Source organism: Lycorma delicatula, chromosome 4 (assembly GCF_047948215.1).
Source record: "Lycorma delicatula isolate Av1 chromosome 4, ASM4794821v1, whole genome shotgun sequence".
In the NCBI taxonomy this organism is placed as follows: Eukaryota; Metazoa; Arthropoda; class Insecta; order Hemiptera; family Fulgoridae; genus Lycorma; species Lycorma delicatula.
In genome coordinates this window covers 17567676-17590760 of record NC_134458.1, presented here as the reverse complement: position 1 = coordinate 17590760, position 23085 = coordinate 17567676, and the positions used below count along the sequence as shown (strand labels likewise).

Sequence of the window (23085 nt, the reverse complement as noted above, 5' to 3'; positions counted from 1 at the left end):
GTTGACAAATCCTAGCCCGTTATTGCAAAATCGGCAAAACTGTGGTTTTTCGAACAACGTTGTGTCTGCAACCTTTACCAAAAACTGAATGTATAAGACTAAACTTAAGTAAAATTAGTTTGTAAATGGTCACTATAAAAAAAAAGTGAAAAATAATCATGAAAAAAGGATAAAAACACAATTTTTAAAATAAAGCTAATTGTGGGTTAATAGAATGCTGAGTAAGTTATTCTTATGTAGATTTTAAAGGGTTTGAAAGCTGACAAAATTTGAACTAAATGCTTGATACTGCTTTAAGAGTAGGGATAATATAATACTTCAATATTATTGTTATGATTAAATTAGAGTAAAACCTGCTTACAATAGAACCTGGGTTCTGCAAAATCATGTTGACAACAAAATATTTTACTGGTTAATATTTTCATAAAAATAAGAGAAAAAAATTCAATGTTCATAGAAATTATTTTGTCAAGTGTATGATGCTAAAGTGAGTGATTCATGTGTTTTACTGGCACTTTCTGAGCTAATTCTACTAGAGAAAATAATGAAAAAAGTTCATAAAAGCATGGGTCCAGAAACGCTCCATTAGTAGGTTACAGATAGTGTAAGATTTCGCACTGATTCAGGGGAAAGTGAAATAAAACCACAGTGAGATTCTAGGAACCCAAATAAAGGGGTAAACTTGATGGTTTCTTATAGTTTCTCCCCTGAAAAAATTGAATAAAACAGGCTCCAGAACCATATATCCAGTAGTTTTTATAATATCAGATGTCAAACAAAAAAATTTGTTGTCTAAAAACATGCTTTTTTACATTTGTAATAAAAAAATCATTGTTAAATGACTAAAACTGAATAAAATTTTTTATCAAAACTTGTAGAGAATTTAATTCTGACATAATTGATGAAAAATAGCCCAATAAAAGAACAAATACAAGTTCAAGAAATTTGATTTTATTATTTACACTTACTGCATAAAAATAAAGGGATTACATGAAGTACAAAGCAGGTTTGCTTTCTCACAAAGTGCATTGATACATTTAATATATATAATTATTTATTTTATTAGATCAACCAAAGTAGAAAATAAATAAAGTAGGATGACTTACGTTATTTCACTATATATGCAGGAACGCTTATATAGTGGATAACGCGATTTGCTCGCATTATCAGCTGCAGTACATATTCATCTCAAATTACATTACAAACTTCATAAAATATAATAACATATCATGCATTTATTTATTTTATTTAAGATCTTTAATCTTTTTATTTTAAGAATTTAACTTTTATTTAGTTAAATTAAAAATTAAAACAAAATTTAAAATGAATTAAAATTAACATTAAAAATTAAATTTAAAAAATTTTTACATATGTAAAATATGACGTCAAGGCATAAAATCAATTAACATTAAAAAAACAAATTAAAATCAAATAAAAATAATTTTAAGTAAAGCAATTATGCATGTTGTCCATTTAATTGAACTTACTACACTCTACTGTTTTACTTAAATTATTTTAATTCAGCCAAAAGCTATTCCATATACAAGACCTCTCACCCCCAACCACCTTGTTTTTCTCTTTCCTTTCCTAGCACAGGTAAAATGTGTGCTCAAAACCTATTTCCAGACGTTCTACTAGACAGATTGGGCTGATTTTTTTTTATTCTACTCAGAATGGCTTGCAGATATGTCATGAAGCATCAACAGACCTTCACTGTGGGGAAGATCCTCAGAAATTTCCTCAATTAAGGCATAAATTAAGATTTTTAAAGAGTTTCTAAAAGGATGATGTCTAATGGTGCTTGATGACATATAGTGTTACCGGCACCTTCTGAGCTCATTCTACTAGCGAAACTAATGTTAAAAGTTAATGTAAACATGGGTTCAGAAACGCTCCGTGAGTTATGGTGGCTAGCAAAAGATTTCATCCTAATTCTTGGGCAGAGTGAAATAAAACCATACTGAAGTTCTAGGAACCCAAATAAACTTGATGGTTTCTTATGGTTTTTAACATGACAAATTGAATAAGACAAGTTCCAGAACCATAACTCAAGTTTTTATAATATCAGACGTCAAACAGAAAACTCTGTAATTTAAAAAATGTTTTTTTTATGTTTATAATTCAAAAGCTTTGTTAAATGATTAAAAATGCATAAATTTTTTTATCAAAACTTGTTGAAAATTTAATTCTGAGAAAAAATTAAAATAGCCCAATAAAAAACAAATACAAGTTCAAGAAATCTGTTTTTATTACTAGCACTTACCATATGAAAACTTTTAATGTTATTAACTACAGAAAATGAAGTTAAAATACAATTGATACAATGTTAAAAATATGAAAATGTAATTTAATAAAATTTACAGTAAATTTTCTGTCCTTATACTTCAATACATTTGGTTGCACAGTTTCAGATTGCTAGCATTGCTCTCCACAATTTTCCTTAACTTGTAAATTGTTTTCATTATTTTCGCTAGTAGAATGAGCTCAGAAAGCACTGGTAACACTACGTGAATCACCTTGTATAAGAAACAGACATAAAAATGTATTTTTTTAAATAAATTTAATCATGGAATACCTGAAGATAAGTAAGCATCTTTTATATCATCCTTTGGCCTTGAGTTTCCACATGCACCATTGACATCAATCGGTTCTTCCCTTTCAACAGTAATTTTAACATTATCCCACTGTCCAGGTAGCTGTGTAAAGATTAATCAAACATTTAAGTTAACATACATTCATTATATCAACAACATAATTGTAAGTACAAGTAATATAAAAATCTACTTTTATAATGCTGCAACTCATTATACAATTAAATTTATTCTAGATTAAAAAAATTACAAATCTGACAATAAATGAAGAAATAAGAATTGGAGATAACCATGAATAAAAACTGGTATCATAAAATACTTAACTGATAAAATTTGTTTAAAATAAAAACTGTTTTTAAAGTGCAATAATAATTGTGCTCACAACATTCATTTTACTATTCTTTTATTTAATATTAGTTCAAACAATTCCAAAAAATAATTCCGCTTCTGTTGTATTATTATTATTATTATTATGCTTTTACGGTCAACATGGGACCACTTAAGTCAATTTTAGTTGGATCTTTTCTGAGAAAAGCGTGTTATTTTACTCTTTCGAGCTGCCCAGTATTTCTTCATCCGTTCAGATCTTGCTTTCTTTTCTTCATCCGTAAACACCCTCTTCGTTGTATTTTGTCGTTTGTCTGTCTTTTGTTTAAATCTAATGCTTTTATCTTTTAGCTTTGTAATTTTTCCAGTTTTATTCTGTAGGTCAGTCAGGGAAATTCCCAATTCTTTCATATCTTCTCTAATTTCTTTGATCCATCCTACTTCTAGCTTTTGGAACCAGAGCTTTTCAATGATATTTCTTGACAGTTTTGTTTGCGGTGTCCTTATGAGATGACCGAAGAAAGAGATTCTTTTTTTTTCCGCATAGTATCAGTAACAGGCTCTATTTCTCGATACACCACCTCATTTGGCACAATCCACCATTGGCCTTCTTTTTGGTGTTTTTTATTGATACACGTTCTGACAATTCTCCTCTCTATTTTCAGAATTTTTTCAATTCGGTTTTTCTGAGTGATTTTGAAAAGGGTCTCGCTTCCGTAGGTGACTTCTAGCTGTACTACAGTTTTATAATGTTTAAGTTTTGTTTTAGCAGAAAGGCATTTTTTGTTATATGTTGACCAAGTTAATTTTTGGGATTTAATCATTTTATTTGTCCTGTTTTGCCATGTCACTTTTTCATTTAAATTATAAGTTATTATTTCCCCTAGATATTTAAATTGTTTTACTATTTTAATTTTCTGATTGTTTACCGTAATGTGCTCTATTACCAGAGGATCTATGGCCATTAGTTCAGTTTTTTCGAAAGAGATATGAAGCCCTATCTTTTGTGCTAGGTTTTGAAGGCTCATGATTTGTGTTTTGGCTTCTTGAATATTATTTGCTAAAAGAGCGAGGTCATCTGCAAATCCTAGGCAATTTAGTGTGATGGAGTTTTTCTTAGTACCCATTTTTATATTTTTGGGATTTATTTCATACCATTTTCTCATGACAAATTCAAGGGCGCAGTTAAAAAGGAGTGGTGAGAGGCTGTCTCCTTGCCTCAATCCAGTTTTTATGTAGAAGGGTTGAGAGAGTTGTATTATATATGTACAACTTAGGTATGTATCATATTTATAGTCTAAGTTAATTTGTGGTAGTTTATATTAGATTTGTAAAAATAAAATAGAAGTTGTTATCTATGTAAAACAAAGTAGGGTAATTTTCAATAATTATAAGTATTAAATAGTACAGAAATTTTAACCCTTACAACTTTCTTGTTGGCTGGCAGCCAACAGCCATTGACTCGTTACTATCGCATGTCAGCTGGCAGCTGACACTGAACTTCAGTTCAGATAAAATGCATTTTCGATAAATTTTACAGTCAACATCGTAAAATCTTGATAGTGGGCTCTTCAAAACATGTATTATAATATGTAGAGTTGTAACTCAGCTGATTTTGGTGAGGTTATTATGTTCAATGTTTACTTCACACTTGAGTATCAACATTCTGTTGTGCTTTATTTAAAGTTATTGTTAAATTTTTTTACACCACATCCAGTAAAAATAACTTGAAAGATGATGATATAGACTTTTTTTAAATGGTATTTTAGATGTTGTATCTACATTTAGTGATGAAAATAACCATAATGATGAAATTTGTGTGTGTGAAGAGAATAAAAGAGATAGTGATTGTGATGAAGGAAATATAGGTTTAGCTGATAGTGATGTAAATACAACAGTAAATAGTATGAATAATTCGGTAAATAGTGTAAATTTAGTAACTCTAAGCACAAGTAAGGTAACAGATACAGATATTTCCTATCTGCTCAACCTAACCTATTTCTGACTACTGATGACTATGGTGTTCAAAATAATATGAATGTAGCTAAAAGGCGAAGAGTCAGCCAAAATAATGTAAATACAGTTAAAAGCCAAAAAGTTGTTGGTAATATTGGTAATAACTCCATTCAATATAACTGGATTACTGTAAACATGAAGGAAGAAGTTCCAGATTACAAACCTTTTATGTTTAGTAAACAATCAGGTTTTACTGCACCTACTGTAGGTCCTAAACCTGAAAGTAAGCTAGACTTTTTTCAGTTGTTCATGTCTGATGAATTATTATTTGAAATCACCAATGAGACTAATAGATACACAGCTGAAAAAATACAAAAGAATACACCACTTTGAGAGTGGTCAATCTGGCATAACTGGTCTCCTGTAATAGATAAAATAAAATAAAAGCTTTTTTATGAGTACTGCTAAATATGGGTTTGCATGAAAAAATTCACTTCAGGACTAATTTTCAGAAGAGTGGACTGAGAAAGCCATTTTTTAAGGATGTGTTTTCCAGAAATAGATTTTACCAGATTTTCTGTTCTTTACATTATGTCCTCCGAATCCTAACTCATCTAACTGTTCAGGTGGGGATAAATTGAAAAATGTTGTGAAATACTTAGTAAGTGTGGGAGCATTTCATACCATCATATTTTATTTTTTGATGAAACTGACAAAGTGGGGACTAAAATGTTCTTGCCGATTCTAAAAGCAGATATATATGGAGTTTTGAGCTATATTACAGCAAAGCAACTACAGACAGTTTAATAAGGTCTGATTTGCTTGCCACAAAAAGAAATGTGATGCACTTAGCACATAAGCTGATGGAAAAAGTTCCAGATTGTGGGTTTTCCCTGCATACCGATCGGTTCTATACAAGCCTGGAGCTAGCAATCGAATTAAAAAAAAATTGAACATCCGTTTGATTTGAACCATAATGGGAAATTACCTTCTTCAGGCAAGCCCATTACCCGAAGAAGTTAAGAAAAAGGCTGTACTAAAACAGCTGAAACTGAAAAAACAAGAATTTGTTTTTTCCTGTAATATAAATAATGTTTATTATCCAGTGTGGCGTGATAAGCGGTATATACTTATGCCCAGTACCTGTTGTGATAACAGTGCAGAACTAATTGAAAGGAGAGCTAAAGGTGTTATTTATGAAAGTATCATTAAAACCAACTGTTATCTGCCAGTATAATAAGAATATGGGTGGGGGGTGTGGATCGTGTTGATCATAACGTATCAAGTTATAACTTTGGACGCAAGTCTATAAAATGGTGATGAAAATTATTCTTCTGGCTTCTGGAAGTTTCAGTTAATTCATATTTGCTATTCTCTAATTCAAATACTCAAATTCATATTGACCACAAGGAATACAGAAAACATCTCATTAACCAACTTATTGGCAATGTAAGAAATCCACACCAAAATAAGAAACCAGGATGACCTTCATCTAATGATGCAGAAGAAAGACTTAATAACCTTCCTCACTTTGTTTATTTATTAGAGAAAAGTACTTCAAAAGACTCTGCTGTGTGTACTAACAAAAAAGTGCCAACTGGAAGGACAGAGACAAAAGCTTTACTGTGTTTGGCACTCCCATAGTATTGGTCAAACCATACAAATTGTTGCCAAATGGCTTCAATGGCATATGACACTGTATAATCTTGTAGTAGCCCTGAGAAGGGCTGTTGTTGTCAATTGGCTTCGACGGTTCATTGTAATTTATAACCTTGTGATAGCCCTGAAAAGGGCCATTTTTGTCATTAGCCAAGAGAAGAGGTGTTGGGGCTGAAGGCTGGTCTCTGGCGAAGTCGACTTGGTTGTAGTCGGGGAGTTGCAACTCGTCCATTGAAATCAGACCGGGCTTCCCCTCAGAGGCAATTGGGTCCCCACTACAGCGTGGCAGTGGTGGCCTCCAGAGCCCCGCAGTGTTGGGTCGGCATCAGTCATCTTTCACCGCTGTGACCAAGGCGGTTCTCCCTGAGTGATCCTCCACTGGGCTGGCTCCTGCTGCTGAGTCCACCGACCAGGGCAATTGAAACACAGCAAGCTGAAGTGGAAAGGTAGCATCTGCGTCCAACAGGCCGCCCAGCCTGCTGCTTCATCGGTATATTGGCATTCGCCGGGAGATCCCACACTGAGGTGGCCAGGGAAGTTCTGTCTTCTTCCATTTTCTTCTTTTTCTTGGTCTTCTCCAGGTGGTGGTCAACGGTGAATTAAAAATTCACTCTCGTGCATATTCTTTTATTGGAGCCTGAGAGTGGTGGGTCCACAGCACTCCTATCGTGGGAGAACTGCGTGGTCGTCTGCACGGCGGGAGTGATGATTGTACCAATGCATATGTATACTGTACTGCCGCTGACATCTGAGCTGCTACCGTTGCCATCCACCGATATTAAGTTTGGCATATATGTGGTAACAGAATCTAAACATTGGCTCCCTGTCAGTGGATGTGACTTCCCCGGAGAGCAGGACTGCAAGGTAAGTCATCAATTGTTTGTCAAATGACATACAAGAATGTAATGGAGGCCACAATATATTTTTATGTAATTGTCCCTATTACCACTCAATAAACATTGAAATATATTTGCATTCAAGATTACAATACACAATGTTTTCACTTAATGGAGATACTGACTGGCTTATACTAATATGATAAAATAAAATAAAGTCATCTTATATTAAAAACTTGGACCATTTCCAGTCTGTCTGGGTGTTCTACTGAACAAACGGGCTATTTTTTTTTCTTATTCCGCTCAAAATGATTCACAGATACACATTGATTGATGTAGTGTTACCGGCACTTTCTGAGCTCATTCTTCTAGTGAAAATAATGAAAAACATTTATACAAACATGAGTCCGGAAACGCTCTGTTAGCGAGTTATGGCTAGTGAAAGATTTTGCTCTGATTCCCAGACAGAGTGAAATGAAACCATACTGAAATTCTAGGAACCCATATATATATATATATATATATATATATATATAAATTATACAATTATAATATATATACTTATATATATTGACTGTGTCACTATATGTATGCTTTGTACATGTAATCCCTTCATTTTCATGCAGTTGTAATAAAATCAAATTTCTTTAACTTGTATTTACTTTTTTTATTGGACTATTTACATCAATTTTCTCAGAAATATATTCTCTATAAGTATAGATAAAAAGATTTATGCCTTTATTAGTCATTTAACAATGTTTTTGTATTACAAGTGTAAAAAATGGTTTTAGACAACAAAATTTTTTTGACGTCTGATATAAAAACTACTGGATATGGTTCTAGAACCTGTTTTATTCAATTTGTCAGGGCAAAACCACAAGTTTACCCCTTTATTTGGGTTCCTAGAATTTCAGTATAGTTTTATTTCACTCTGGCAAGGAATCAGGACGAAATCTTTCGCTAGCCGTAACTCACTGAACATTTCTGAATTTACGTTTATACAAACTTTTATCGTTATTTTCACTAGTAGAATGAGCTCAGAAAGTGCCAGTAACACTACATGAATCACCCTGTATGTCATCAAGCATCATTAGACTCCATTGACAAATTCTAATTTATTCCATAATTAAGGAACTTTCTGAGGTTATTCCTCAAAGGAAAATCACTTTGAAGGTCCCATCAATGCTTCATGAATTATGTGCAGGCGATTTTGACCAGAATAAAAAAAAATTAGCCCAATCTGTCCATTAGAATGTCTGGAAATAGGTTTTGAGCACACATTTTTCCTGTAGTAAGAAAGGAAAGAGAAAAACAAGAAAGTTGGGTGTGACATGTGTTGTAAATGGAATAGGTTTTTAGCTGATTTTTTAAAATATATAACATTAGTTTGTAAGAATAATGCTGTGGAGCAGCAAGGGACCACTAGCAATATGCTAATATAAACAGAAAACAAACATGAATTACTAACTATTTATTCATCCCAAAATACATAAAAAATTTATTTCAGGAAAAATCAAATCTCCTGTACAATGTATAATACAATTCAATAATATTTTTCCCACCAGTTTACAAGAAAAATATTTAAATAACATTAAAAAAATAAAAAAGTAATATGTAGTAATTGGTGTCAAACTTTTATAACTTCACATTTTAAAAAAGATCACCCAGGAACCAAAAATGAAAACACTAAACAAGTAACCAACAGTAGTAATAAATAAATTTAGATGGTAACACCAATTCTTCGCATGAATGTGTAACATCAGTAAAATTATGTAGCAAAATTATTTTACTAAATTAACTCAAAAAAACTTACTTGTGGTTCAAAACGAATAACAAGGTTATAATCCATTGATGTCTTGATATTATCAATATCAAATACCAGCTCAGTGTTTTCATAAGCACGTATAAAACCAGGGCCAGTCCATGTTCTTTCTTGCCCATCTCTGAACGGTTCTTTTATTATTATTTGACATGTCTGTAATAAAGAAAAACTGAGGTGAATGACTGCTACATAAAAAAGGAAATAAACAATAAGAGTATATTTAAAAGTTGGTTATTTATTCATTATTCATTCAATATAGTTATTTTTTAATTTGAGATTCAACTCACCTATGAGGTCATAGTTCAGTTCTTTTAAAAGTAGGTAAATCAGAGATGAATATATCCCTGTTTAGTATATACATTTTTTTTTAATAATCAGTTTTAATATGAAATTTATAATGGTATATACTGGTATGTTTTGGTATGATTAAAAATAACTTATTTTCCATGAAAATAGTAAGATTTTCTACAGAATGAAGATATTTCTACAGAACTAGGTTGTTTCTAGAAAAACCTATTTTTTTTCAAACAAGTTAAATAAAATTAGTAACTAGTTAAACAGTAGTGCAAGTACAATATGCAGTATTCTGCATAAAGGTCAGTCAAATACAGGCAGGAATTTCTGTCGCAGCCAAATATGCGACCCTATGTCAAGAACACCTGGAAGTTCTGTGAGCTTGTACAGAAGACACAGTAATTAGTTGTCCCCACACCATCAGCCTATTAGCAAATATTACAAGTGAACTACTAATACCTGGTATCATAGTGCAACTTATTATAATTAAATTTTCATCAAATAAAAATAAAAAAATTATGGCAAGCAAAATTTTGTTAACATTACATATACACTTCAATAAGTAAGACTTCATCAAACATCCAAGTGTCTGCAGAACATATTAGTCATTTTTTGGTGACTGAAAAAAACCCCACCACACTAAGCTGCTGTAGTATGAAATCCATTTTAAATAAAGAATCAGAAGGTCTTAGAAATCCCTTCATTTATCTCCTGGCATTTTAAATGCTTATGAGAAAGCTTGATGAACTATAATTTCTCAAGACATTTCTGGCTCAAGATGAAGTAACAGGAAATACATTTATGAAGCATAATCTTGTCTATGATGAATCTTGGACGTACCGCTATAGCCCTGAAACTAAGTGGTCAAGTATAGAATGTTGTTTAAAAACATTAAACTGCTCCAGCAAAATCAAAACCCTGTTTTACTACAAGAAAGGCTCTTGCTTAGGAATCAAGTAAGCTGTTCTTTTCCTTCAATTGAAAATTAATGTTGTATACTAATGCAAATTGTTTCAATAGGTTAAAGCAGCCTGTCAGTACAAAAAAAATAAGATTACCTTATCTGTAAAGCACTGACTCTCCATGACAATCAAATATGGGAATGGAATGGAGCTTATCCCAAAATGGTTATTATTATTTAAGAGAAATTGAATCACTGTTGAACATCCTCCTTACAACCTGATTCATCAATGACTGATTATAGTTAGTTTGAACCTAGAAGGAAGGTTTAAAAACAGTTTTCAAATGAAAAAAAAAACATGGAAAAATTTGTGTAGAATTGGCTTCATACATGTTGCATGATTAAAATCAGAAAAAAAAGCTGCAAATCTGCTGGCCAAAATGTGTATTGCCATAGGTAAGTAAAAGATAGTATTTTTTTTTTTTTTGTCTTCAGTCATTTGACTGGTTTGATGCAGCTCTCCAAGAATCCCTATCTAGTGCTAGTCGTTTCATTTCAGTATACCCTCTACATCCTACATCCCTAACAATTTGTTTTACATATTCCAAATGTGGCCTGTCCTTCCAATATTAAAGCGACTATTCCAGGATGCCTTAGTATGTGGCCTATAAGTCTGTCTCTTCTTTTAACTATATTATTCCAAATGCTTCTTTCTTCATCTACTTGCCACAATACCTCTTCATTTGTCACTTTATCCACCCATCTGATTTTTAACATTCTCCTATAGCACCACATTTCAAAAGCTTCTAATCTTTTCTTCTCAGATACTCCGATCGTCCAAGTTTCACTTCCATATAAAGCGACACTCCAAACATATACTTTCAAAAATCTTTTCCTGACATTTAAATTAATTTTTGATGTAAACAAATTATATTTCTTACTGAAGGCTCTTTTAGCTTGTGCTATTCGGCATTTTATATCGCTCCTGCTTTGTCCATCTTTAGTAATTCTACTTCCCAAATAACAAAATTCTTCTACCTCCATAATCTTTTCTCCTCCTATTTTCACATTCAGCGGTCCATCTTTGTTATTTCTACTACATATCATTACTTCTGTTTTGTTCTTGTTTAGTCTTATGCGTTAGTTCTTGCGTAGGACTTCATCCATGCCATTCTTTGTTTCTTCTAAATCTTTTTTATTTTCAGCTAGAATTACTATATCATCAGCAAATTGTAGCATCTTTATCTTTTCACCTTGTACTGTTACTCCGGATCTAAATTGACCTTTAACATCATTAACTGTAAGTTCTATGTAAAGATTAAAAAGTAATGGGGATAGGGAACATCCTTGTTGGACTCCCTTTCTTATTACAGCTTCTTTCTTATGTTCTTCAATTATTACTGTTGCTGTTTGGTTCCTGTAAATGTTAGCAATTGTTCTTCTATCTCTGTACTTGAACCCTAATTTTTTTAAAATGCTGAACATTTTATTCCAGTCTACATTATCGAATGCCTTTTCTAGGTCTATAAATGCCAAGTACGTTGGTTTGTTTTTCTTTAATCTTCCTTCTACTATAAATCTGAGGCCTAAAATTGCTTCCCTTGTCCCTATACTTTTCCTGAAACCAAATTGGTCTTCTCCTAACACTTCCTCCACTCTCCTCTCAATTCTTCTGTATAGAATTCTAGTTAAGATTTTTGATGCATGACTAGTTAAACTAATTGTTCTGTATTCTTCACATTTATCTGCCCCTGCTTTCTTTGGTATCATTACTATAACACTTTTTTTGAAGTCTGACGGAAATTCCCCTTTTTCATAAATATTACACACCAGTTTGTATAATCTATAAATCGCTTCCTCACCTGCACTGCGCAGTAATTCTACAGGTATTCCGTCTATTCCAGGAGCCTTTCTGCCATTTAAATCTTTTAATGCTCTCTTAAATTCAGATCTCAGTATTGTTTCTCCCATTTCATCCTCCTCAACTTCCTCTTCTTCCTCTATAACACCATTTTCTAATTCATTTCCTCTGTATAACTCTTCAATATATTCCACCCATCTATCGACTTTACCTTTCGCATTATATATTGGTGTACCACAAAGATAGTAAATATTTAAATATTTTATTAGCCAAAAATAGCTATCTGTAAGCCAAAGATATAAACAGCAAAATTCATTTCACAAGCTACTTAGCACTTAGCTAGTTATTTAAGTCATTAAAGGCCATCCATACAGTAATTTACATTGATCATTCAAAATAACAAAAGGATGTGAGAGTACAAATATACATATAAAGATTCCTACATGTCATAAAACTTTAAAAATATAATCTTTTACTAAACTTCAATGTAGGTTGCCTTATAAAAGGAATGCGATCATAGAACCTACATTTCTTATGATAATATCTAATGCTATAAATATTTATGACATCATAAAACCATAATGATAAGACAAACAATTAAAAGAAACAACTTATCCTTACCAATCCTTAAAAAAAGTCAAATTATTAAAATGCAATAATTTATCAAGAAAAAATTAACAGATAAAATTTATTCAGAATGTTAAACATACGTTAGCTATACATTTGGCATCTTCTCCTTCATAGACAAGAAAATCTAGATGTCCAGTATAAAAGCTCTGTTCTGGAGTATTACAAGTGCGTCCAGTAAGATGGGGACGACACCTTTAAACACAATGTAACAGAAACATGTAAGGGATATGAAAAAGAATAAAATAAAAATTAAATAGTCATACAAGTAAAAATAGTAATATATCTTATTATCATAGAAAAATACTGGCTCAGTACCTATAGTAAAGTACACTACTGTTACTATAGTACCTATAGAAAAAGTTAATCATTTTACAAAACAAATAAAAATTGACCATAAATGGTGAAAAATATTATAAGCATTTTTCAGATACTAAAAGAAAGAAACATAAGAAGAAAATATTGTTTAATAAAAAGAGTAAGATTCACATTATCTCTCATTTTTATTAAAAATATATGAAAATTCTATTGTAAAATATATCTTAAAAATAATAACCAAATAATGATTTTATTACCATAGGTTGGCATATCTGTGAAACTCCAGGTTGACTGGTTGGTTGAAATCTTTTAATACAGACTACCAAATTCCACGCCTCATTACATCAATTATGTTCCAAAGATGTAAAATAAATTCAAGTCAACACACTGTCATAAACCGTGAAGTCAGAACAATGATATATCTTTTGTACTTTTATAGTAAGGCAGTTAAAATTCATACTCAACTGGTTGCTGTGAACGGTGTTAACGCAATGAATGGAAAACATTTATCAAAATGTGAAATGTTTCAGTGAAAAAAAATTCACTGGTATGAGGATACAGTTTTAGAATGAAACAGCAGCAGTGAAAAAGTGTTAGGTTAGTTTATGTTAAACAAAAAAATTCTTTAAATTTTTGTAGCTTATTTTTTTTTTTTTATCGTAAGTTTTCATCTTTTTTTTTTTTGGTATTTATTTGTTTGAATATGATTTTGTTTTTTTTTTTTGAGTGGTTATTTTTTTTTTAAATTCCTTTTCTATAAGTTTAATTTTTTTTTTTTTATTGAATTTCTTGTTTTTTTATGTCTTTTGTATTTTTAATTAGAGGTTGTGTTTTATTTTATAGTCTTGGTTACATAAGGGGTGATTTAAATTTGGTACTTCTTTCCGGAATACCTTAATTTCCAGGGAAATAGAATATATATATAAACTAGCTGACCCAACTAGCTTCACTATTGCTAGAATTGGGTATATAAATACCCAAATCAGGTTTTATATATATATATATATATATATATATATATATATATTTGGATTAAACAAACTCAAATGAAAGTTAGATAAAACACAGTACATTATGGAACATCACAAAATTTCACCATTCCTTTTTTCACTCTTTCCCTCTTTCCTTTTCCTTTTCCCTTTTTTGCAAAAATATTTCTTTATACATAACTAATATATATTTTGAATAAGAGCCATAAATACAATTTTTCAAAATATCTCAACCTCAGTGCCACTAAGTAAGTCCATTTTTTGCTAAAGTATTTATTTTCACATACGTAATATGTATTCTGAATATGAGCCAAATCAGATCATAAATACAATTGTTTGAAATACCACCACCCCTGCGCCACCTAGAGGGTCTAAACTAATTCAGAAACCTTCACGGGTGTGCACACACCTTATAAAAGTTTAATCGCAATCAGATGAATGATGTAGGAACACATACGGGACAAACATTCATTTTATATATGTGTGGGTATAAATATATATATATTTTTTTTAAATTAATTCTTTTAAGAATCATACTCCTCTGTACTATAAACAAATACATTTATTTTATTAGATTAACCAAAGTAAAATAGGATGACTTACCTTATTCCACTATATATGCAGGAGTGCTTTCATGATTTACTCGCATTAGCTGCATTATATATTCATCTCAAATTGCATTACAAACTTCATAAAATATAATAACATATTGTGCATTTATTTATTTTATTTAAAATCTTTAATCTTTTTATTTTAAGAATTTAGACTTTTATTCAGTTAAATTAAAAATTAAAACAAAATTTAAAATAGGAAAAATTAATTAAAATTAAATTGTAAAAATTTTTACATATGTAAAAATATTACGTCAAGACATAAAATCCAATTAAAGTTATACATTCAAATTAAAATCAAATAAAAATACTAGTAAAGTAAGTTAAGTTAAATGGACAATATGAATAATTGCTTTACTTAAAATTATTTTTATTTAATTTTAATTTTTTTTTAATGTATTACAAAAAAATGAGTTACTCATCAGTTTTATTTCAATTAACTTTTTGAAAACCTATTTAGATTCTATAAAGACAATGGCTAGTTAAACAGAATGCAGGGAAATTATATACAGTGGGAAGAATTTTAAATTTGCACAAAACAGAATTCTGTGAGGAAGAGACTGGTCTTAAGTGATTTTGGTATTTCTCTAACGAATTCAATGAAAAGAGTAACAAAATGTAGTGTTCTGAAAGCTATTCACTTAGATACAAAATGAGAATGATGAATGTATTTGAGCCACTTTTTAGTGATTCAATTTTCTAAATTGTAACTATTTGAAGTCATTTTTCAAACTATAAATTACATTTAAAAACAATTTATATTTTTAAAGTAAACGCTACCAACTATTCTGTTATTAGTCCAATATTGAAAGTGAATTATTAATAACATTACAAAAGTTTTTCAAAATTTTTAAAACTTGCTTTATACTTTTTAGTCATACTTTAATCAAATTATTATCATACATGTAAGCTTCGAGTTCGTTATCAAATACCAAAACATAAACCTTTTTTTTTAAAAAACATCAAATTTAAAATTTATATTTTTACAAAAATGTACTTACTATGTCGGGATTTGCAAAACAATATACTAGGACTATGCTGCATATGTTGTTCTCATAAAAATTACAAAAAAATTATAAAAACTCATTACATAAAATAAAAATTACTAATTGCGATGAATGATACATATTACATATAAAAATAAAGAAAATAATAATAAACACATCTGGCTCAAGAGTCCCTAAACTTGTCTACTTAGGTTCGTACATCGAACCGCTATTGCATAACTACTTGTACACATCAAAAATTAACAAAATATCTTACTAATACATATAATACTAAAGAATTGGCCAATCAAAAGTTAATTTTAATTAAAATTTTACATATAATTCTGCCATTTTAACATGTTATAATTTTAATAATAATATTTTCAAAATTATTTATTTTTTTTCTTCTTTTTTTTTTTAAATCAATGAGTATAAAATCTTCTAATAGATCCAAGAATGTTCCTTATGGAGTGGCCTTTAATTTAAAGTTCTCATACCTGTGTTTCTTATAGTTCATGATTAGTAAAATTTTATGATCAGTTTATTTATTTTTTTTTTATATTCACTAACACAACTTACTACGATGAAATCCCACACAAAACTGACGCTTTCTGATGGTGTCACAGGTCTGACAATTTGAAGAAAGAGTCCCGTCTTTCTTCAAATTGTCAAAGTATATGTGTACTCACACAAACATAACGCTCTTTGTATAGAAAACAATAGTACATTTTTCCAGCATGAAGGCATGTTTCTTAAAATTCTATTTTAAGAAAGAATTCAATAACAAATGAATCATGCTGCTAATAATTTAACTTTTATGTTTTAACAAATATATCATTGACGTATTAAAAAATCCATATAACGAAATAGTTTAATAAAAATTAAATTTCAAATAAATTCATAAATTAAAATAACCCAATTTAATTTAAATTTAGGTCAGAATTTATAGTGGTTACATACATTGCATACATTTAATTAGTAGGTTAAATTGGATTTCAAAAGATAACATCACACTGAAATTTTCCAACATTATATTGAAATTTCTAATATAATTATAAAATATCAAACAAATTTTCAATCAAACATTTACTATACAAAGTAACGAAATAGTGAAGCTTTTATTTCATTTACTTAAGTAAATATCACAATTTTTGACAAAAATATTTAAGTTTTTATAAAAGATTTCTCAAACAACTATCAGATTTGTCATCTGCAACCCCAAAAATCCTGCATAGCCATTTTGCAATTTTTTACAACAGCACCATTAATTTACCCTCATGCCGAGGGGATTTTTGCAAAAGTAATGGTGGAATATTGTATTGTCACCCGACCTTAATAGCTGTGCAAAATTTCATCAATAGGCAATGCCAGGAGTATGTTAAATTATTACACCTGCACCTTAATTTTCACCCATAAGGGGGGATGTTTGCAAAAGTAAAGATGGAATATTGTATTGTCACCCGACCTTAATAACTGTGCAAAGTTATGTAGACCTACCTCAGTTTATTTTCTCAGAAAATCAAAAATCTTTTATCATTATATTTAAATAGGTAAAATATACTTATAAAAATGTAAGTATAAATTCCATTTCAAAAACTGAAGAACATGATTTATTATATAATGTTTAAATATGGTACAATTCAACATTATCAAAGAGGCATTTAGGCGTAAGTGAGACTAATGACCGTCTGTCTTGCTTTAACAGTTATGAAAAGATTTCAGCTCAGCTACAGGTAATAATTTAGTAAGTTTAAATGATAATAAAGCATGTTTTTTTTTTTGTGTGTGTGTAATATAAATATATAAATGATAATGATAATGATCATGATCAAATGATACCTACAATTTAGTCTTATACAATACTAGCTCCCCATTGCAGCTTTGCTAGTGCTATATGGTTACTTGTATTTCCCATAGTAGTCAATTCTTTTATTTTATGTTCTTTAGAAGTAACCGGTGGTAGGTGCAGCCAGTCACACGTACAGTTACAGTGGCAGTGGCTGTGTTGGTTGTGCCACAGTGTCGCAAACCTTTACACCCCTTAAAAAATTGGAATTAAAAAAAAACCCAAAATATTTATCTGAAGAGTATTTATAAGCCCAAATCTACTGAATATCTAGTTTTCTATAGTCGGGATTGGGGAAATTTGCAATCACTGTTCAAAATTTTTTTTACCTTCCTTCATCCCCATTCAAGATCAAATTTCAAAAATCTAGAAACTGGTTTATCAACATAAAGATTACACTCATCAAAAATCAGGTTGATTTCTTCAATTGCTATCGAGAAATTGAAAAAATAACAGGGATTAAAAAAATCAAAAATCCATTTTAACACTTAATCTCTGAATTTCAAAAAATGTAGAAATAAATTTTTAGATATTCATATTAAGATTACACACCAAAAAATAAGTTTATATATCTATGTTACCGCGTAATTAAAAAATAAAAATAATAATTTCATTGTTACTCCATTTTAACCCATTAAACTCGAAATTTTAAAGTGAATTTTCGTAGTATGCAGTTACACCATAAGGAGAAAGTGTATACAAGTTTTCATCAATTTTTCTTCAGTAGTTTTTGCTGGGCGTTGATCACTCACAAGTTACTTTATATATATTGTCGCTGAATGGCTTTGACAGCACGTGGCAGCTTGAAACCTTATGGTGGCCCTGAAAAGAGCTGTTTTTGGGTTAGCTCTAAGAAGAGCAGTTGTGTCTGGAAGCTGGTCTCCGGCGAAGTCGACTCGGCTGTAGTTGGGGAGTTACGGCTCGTCCACTGGAATCAGACCAGGTTTTCCCTCAGCAACAGTTGGGTCCTCACTACAGCGTGAAGAAAGAGCCCTGCCGTGTCAGGTCAGCATTGAAGTCAGTTGTTTTTTGCCAGCAAGGCCGAGATGGTTCTCACCAAGCAATCCCATGCTGGGTTGGGTCCTACTGCAGAGTCCATTGTCCAGGGTGATTGAAGCCTGGTGAGCTGGAGCGGGAAGGTAGAGTTCACACTCCCTAGGTTCCCTAGGCTCCCTAGGTAGGCCTGCTGCTCCGACGGGGATGTTGGCATCTGCCAGGAGGTCCTATGTTGAGGTGGCCAGGTAACTTCTTCTGTCTTCTTGTTGGTCTTCTCCAGGCAGTGGTCGATGATGAATTGAAAATTCACCCTTGTGCATGCTCCTTTATCGGAGCCCGCAAGTGGTGGAGCGCAGCAACATTGCTATGATGGGAGAACTGCACAGTCATCTACGTGGTGGGAGTGACGCTTGTGCAAGCACATACGTATACTGTACTCCCACTGACATCTGGCTGCTAGCATTGTGTCCATAGATATTACGCTAGGCATGTGTGTGGTAAAATATATATATATATACATATTTAAATATATATAGCATCCCCATCTCGGCTTCAGCTAAAATTTTAATGTAGCCAACCCATTTTCTGACAGTATTAATATTTACTGTGTGATATTATATATTATATTATATTTTATATATAATATAAAATATATACATATATATTGCGTGATATTTTTTGTGGCGTTTTGATTTTATGGTAGCAGAAAGTATTGACTTTCCAAATTACCCGTTCTGGAAAGTTCAACACATAACTGTCCATGAGAAAAACATTCTGATCGTAAATCAATACCAATGTGTTTGAATGTCTGGCCTTCTGCTTTACTGATTGTTATAGCAAATGCAAGTTTTATAGAGATTGCAGGTTCTTGAATTGAAATGGTAAGTCTGTTGGATCACTGGGATGTGGTGTATAAGAGCAAGCTATCCTGCAGCTTGACCTTTCAAAATAGTAGCCTCAATAATGCACATGCAACACTGAACAGTAACTTAAAAGTGGAATGTACAGTTCTCCTACAATTTATAAATGTAGCAGCTATTCCTGATGATGCTATACTGACTGCAATGTTTTTAGTTCAGCAAACTTGAGCATGAAAGAGATTGATTAAGAAAGTTTCCCCAGTGCTTCCAGAAGCATCTAAGAAAAACATCTTTGGTGATTTAAATAACAGTGTTGCTAACAACACCCAGATTAATAGTCACAAATTCTTTCTGTTCATCGACATTGAAAGAGTCTTAACACTGTATCATAAACAATAATAGCTTCTTGATTAATATGTAATGGTGTTGGTACACTGAAATCGCATAAATATTTCTCACTTAACGTAACAATATATTCAATTTAAATGAGACCTCTATTCAATATTTCACCTGAAATTGCAATCTTAACATTATTGGCTTGATGTCGAATTTGATATAAAATATCTTTACAAAAATCTTTTTGGAACATTTCCCAAAACACGTTCAGTTGGGCAGGTTGAAAAAAACTAATATGATTGCAAATAATTCTCTCAATTTAGATGAAGCCTGACAGATAGAAGCATCAGCTAGCTTGTCTTTCCAATAATTATTATTTTCCAATAAGCCAAACGCAGGACAAGCAGCATTATATGTTTGGTGTAGCACACCATCAAAAGTTTTCAAATAATCAAAAGATATAGGTCCTTTAACAATATGCAATAACATATGCAGATGAAAGCATTCACTCTGTTTTGGATGAATTGTATATACTCTACCCAGAGCAGCATCCTTTTTGATTCCAGGAAATCTTTTGAAGTCAGTTCCACGCTTTCTTCTGCTAAACTTGTTACTATTATAGGTATAGTATCTAAGAACTTCAGGATATAACAGTGTCTTAGCAAAATCATCAGACTAACAAAGCTCAAAAAAAGTAATAAGAGTGGTCTTCTGTGGACTTTCAAGGACTCATTTGAGATTTTGTTCAGTGAAATATATATGTTGATATTTTTCTAAGTGATTCGCTAAGTGAACAACAGTGGGATAACATAGATGTATTAAAAAGTAAAAAAATCACCAGTCGGCTCAGACATACATATATATCTACCATTAATATACTGATTCAATTCATCTCTTTGATTTTCAGTCAAAAAGGTTGCTTGGTCTGAACCTTTGGTAATATATTTGCAGATATATCAAATCGCTTGCACAGAGTTGTAAAATTCAACATTTACGTGGGCATTAAAAACCAATGTGACAGTAGTGGACAATGTGAGACAATCTATTTATTATCAAATATCAATTATATTACCTTGCATGTTTTAAGTTGTCGTATGACCTCCATCCTCTTATGCACTTCTGCGATAAGTAGAGTAACTGTCATCTGCAGTTTGAGTGTTGCAAACTTGCATTCGAGGACATTTTTTGAACATTTTCCACTTATCATGCAAGGTGATGACAAATTTACATCACCAAATAGTCCTTTACACATATATTTACAATGTCATATAATAATGAGTCAACATTTTTATCAGGGAGTTCAGCAGATACGATAATAAAACAAATAACTGGTTATCAATTTCATCAAGTTGTATTTTAATTATTAACCATTCCAATATGTGATAATAAGGTAGACTTGTTTTGCCATTCGACACTAAGCGCATAGCAGCTGACTGAACCAATTTTTTTTTTTGTTAATAAGATGTAGGAGTTTTTTCATTTTCAAATGGAAAATTCTGGATACAACATTGTGTCTATCAACAGATTTTTGACCACTGAATGGTTGGTTTTATTTCTGGCCATTCAGGATTACATATAAAAGGATTAGTAAATAAATTTGGACACCCATGTTTACACACGTGTCATACCACCTTGAGATTTCTCATGCATATACCATGGTGAACCAGTGAAAGATGAGGGAAGAATGACACTTTGACCCGTGTTTTTAGCATTAACATTGGTGTCTTGTTGCACAGTACCTTGAAGATGAATGTAATCATCAGCATGCAATTCTTTTTTGGTTATTACAAATAAAGGCTAATCTTTCAGTGATCATTTTGACCATCATGTCAAGACAGTTTTGATTAAATAAGTTCCTGTAATAATGTAAAAAACTGTTGGTATTATCTTGAACCATAAGTCGACAAGCATAAATTGAATGCAGTTAACTGTTTTATTTTGTTCATTATTATTTAGCGTAATAGTTAGATAATAACCATCTTCACCCTTCAAAAACATCAGGGGATATTGTAAAGGATCATATGAGCGATGAAGCTCAGACACACTTTGCATTTTATCGTCACAACATAGAATTATATCTCTAGGTCCTTTATCTTCCATCGACCAGAAAAACAGCAACTTCATTAGTAGTTGGAGCAATATAGCGACCCCTAAGCTTATTAACAGGTATGCAATAGCATGAATTATTTGTTTAAAATCTTCCACATTATCCAAAGGTGTGTTGTCAATATTACATTTGAACTCTCTGATTAAATCATTATGTTCCAGCAAAACTTGCTAGGGTGCTGTTATTAGTTCCTTCTTCAAGTTTGGAACAATATTATTATGAAGAGAAAGTTGATCAGCATCAGAAAGTAAGTAAATTTGTAAAAATTGGTGATTGACCCCATGTGCTGGCAATAAACTTCCTACACGATGGTAAACTTGACCTTGAATTTTAAATGTAGGCATAAAATTCCCTTCTACAAACTGTTTAGCACTGAAAGAAGTCATCTGAAATAAAGTGTATTTTCCAACATTATCAAGAAAATGTTCTGACAAAGGATGAGATCCTAAAACTAAATTGTTGATTGGTTCTGGCGCTCATTAAGTATAAGAAGTAAAACTTTCCTACCAGAAAAACGCATGCAAGGTGCTTCATCTTTCCATTTTTCTGCAAAACGAATGCATATTTTAATCATTGCACCAATTTGTAAATCTAATTAATATAATCCAAATGAGGATCATATTTAAAATCAGATTGAACTTTAAAGTGGCTTTCCTATATTGTATAGCATCTTAAAATAGATCCTCACGCTCTTCCATAGTCTCATGTAAATGCAATGTAGACATTCGCCTCGCATCTGTAGATTTTCTACCAATATTACATCTCTTCCATTTCAGCATGATTTTAGAAAAAAACTCAACAAATGCCACCAAAGTAGATCGATAAATAAATTAATAAATTTTAATAATCAAATATTTACTGCCTATCACAGAACCAATATATCATATTACCTGAGAAATTATATACAATTGCATTACCCTAACACATATATGAAAGAAACAAATTAAAATTGTCTGATATTCAATAATTAATAATTATCGGCAGCTTACGTTATCATGATTAGGTAAACTGAATTTAGTGCAAAATGTTCGTCACCTAGCAGAGTGCCAATATACTATATAAAAAGTTGTTACCTGAGTGCAACATATCCGCTGCCTAGCGGATAGTTAACATACTATGTATGGAGGCAGTGAAGCATTATCTTTTTAACATGTTTTTTACT

General features: G+C 31.2%; 1 protein-coding gene across 1 annotated transcript in view; it reads right to left on the bottom strand.

The window, feature by feature from the left end:
- The window catches only part of LOC142323145 (laminin subunit beta-1-like), a 147690-nt gene extending 134625 nt beyond the window's left edge, over nucleotides 1-13065 (bottom strand). Inside the window, exons 1-3 of the mRNA XM_075362411.1 lie at nucleotides 12958-13065; nucleotides 9183-9344; nucleotides 2576-2696 (exon numbers count right to left, since the gene is read on the bottom strand). Of these exons, the coding sequence (XP_075218526.1) occupies nucleotides 2576-2696; nucleotides 9183-9218 (157 nt within the window). The 5' untranslated portion in view covers nucleotides 9219-9344; nucleotides 12958-13065. The remainder of the gene's footprint in view (nucleotides 1-2575; nucleotides 2697-9182; nucleotides 9345-12957) is intronic.
- Between the last annotated feature and the right edge of the window lie 10020 nt (nucleotides 13066-23085).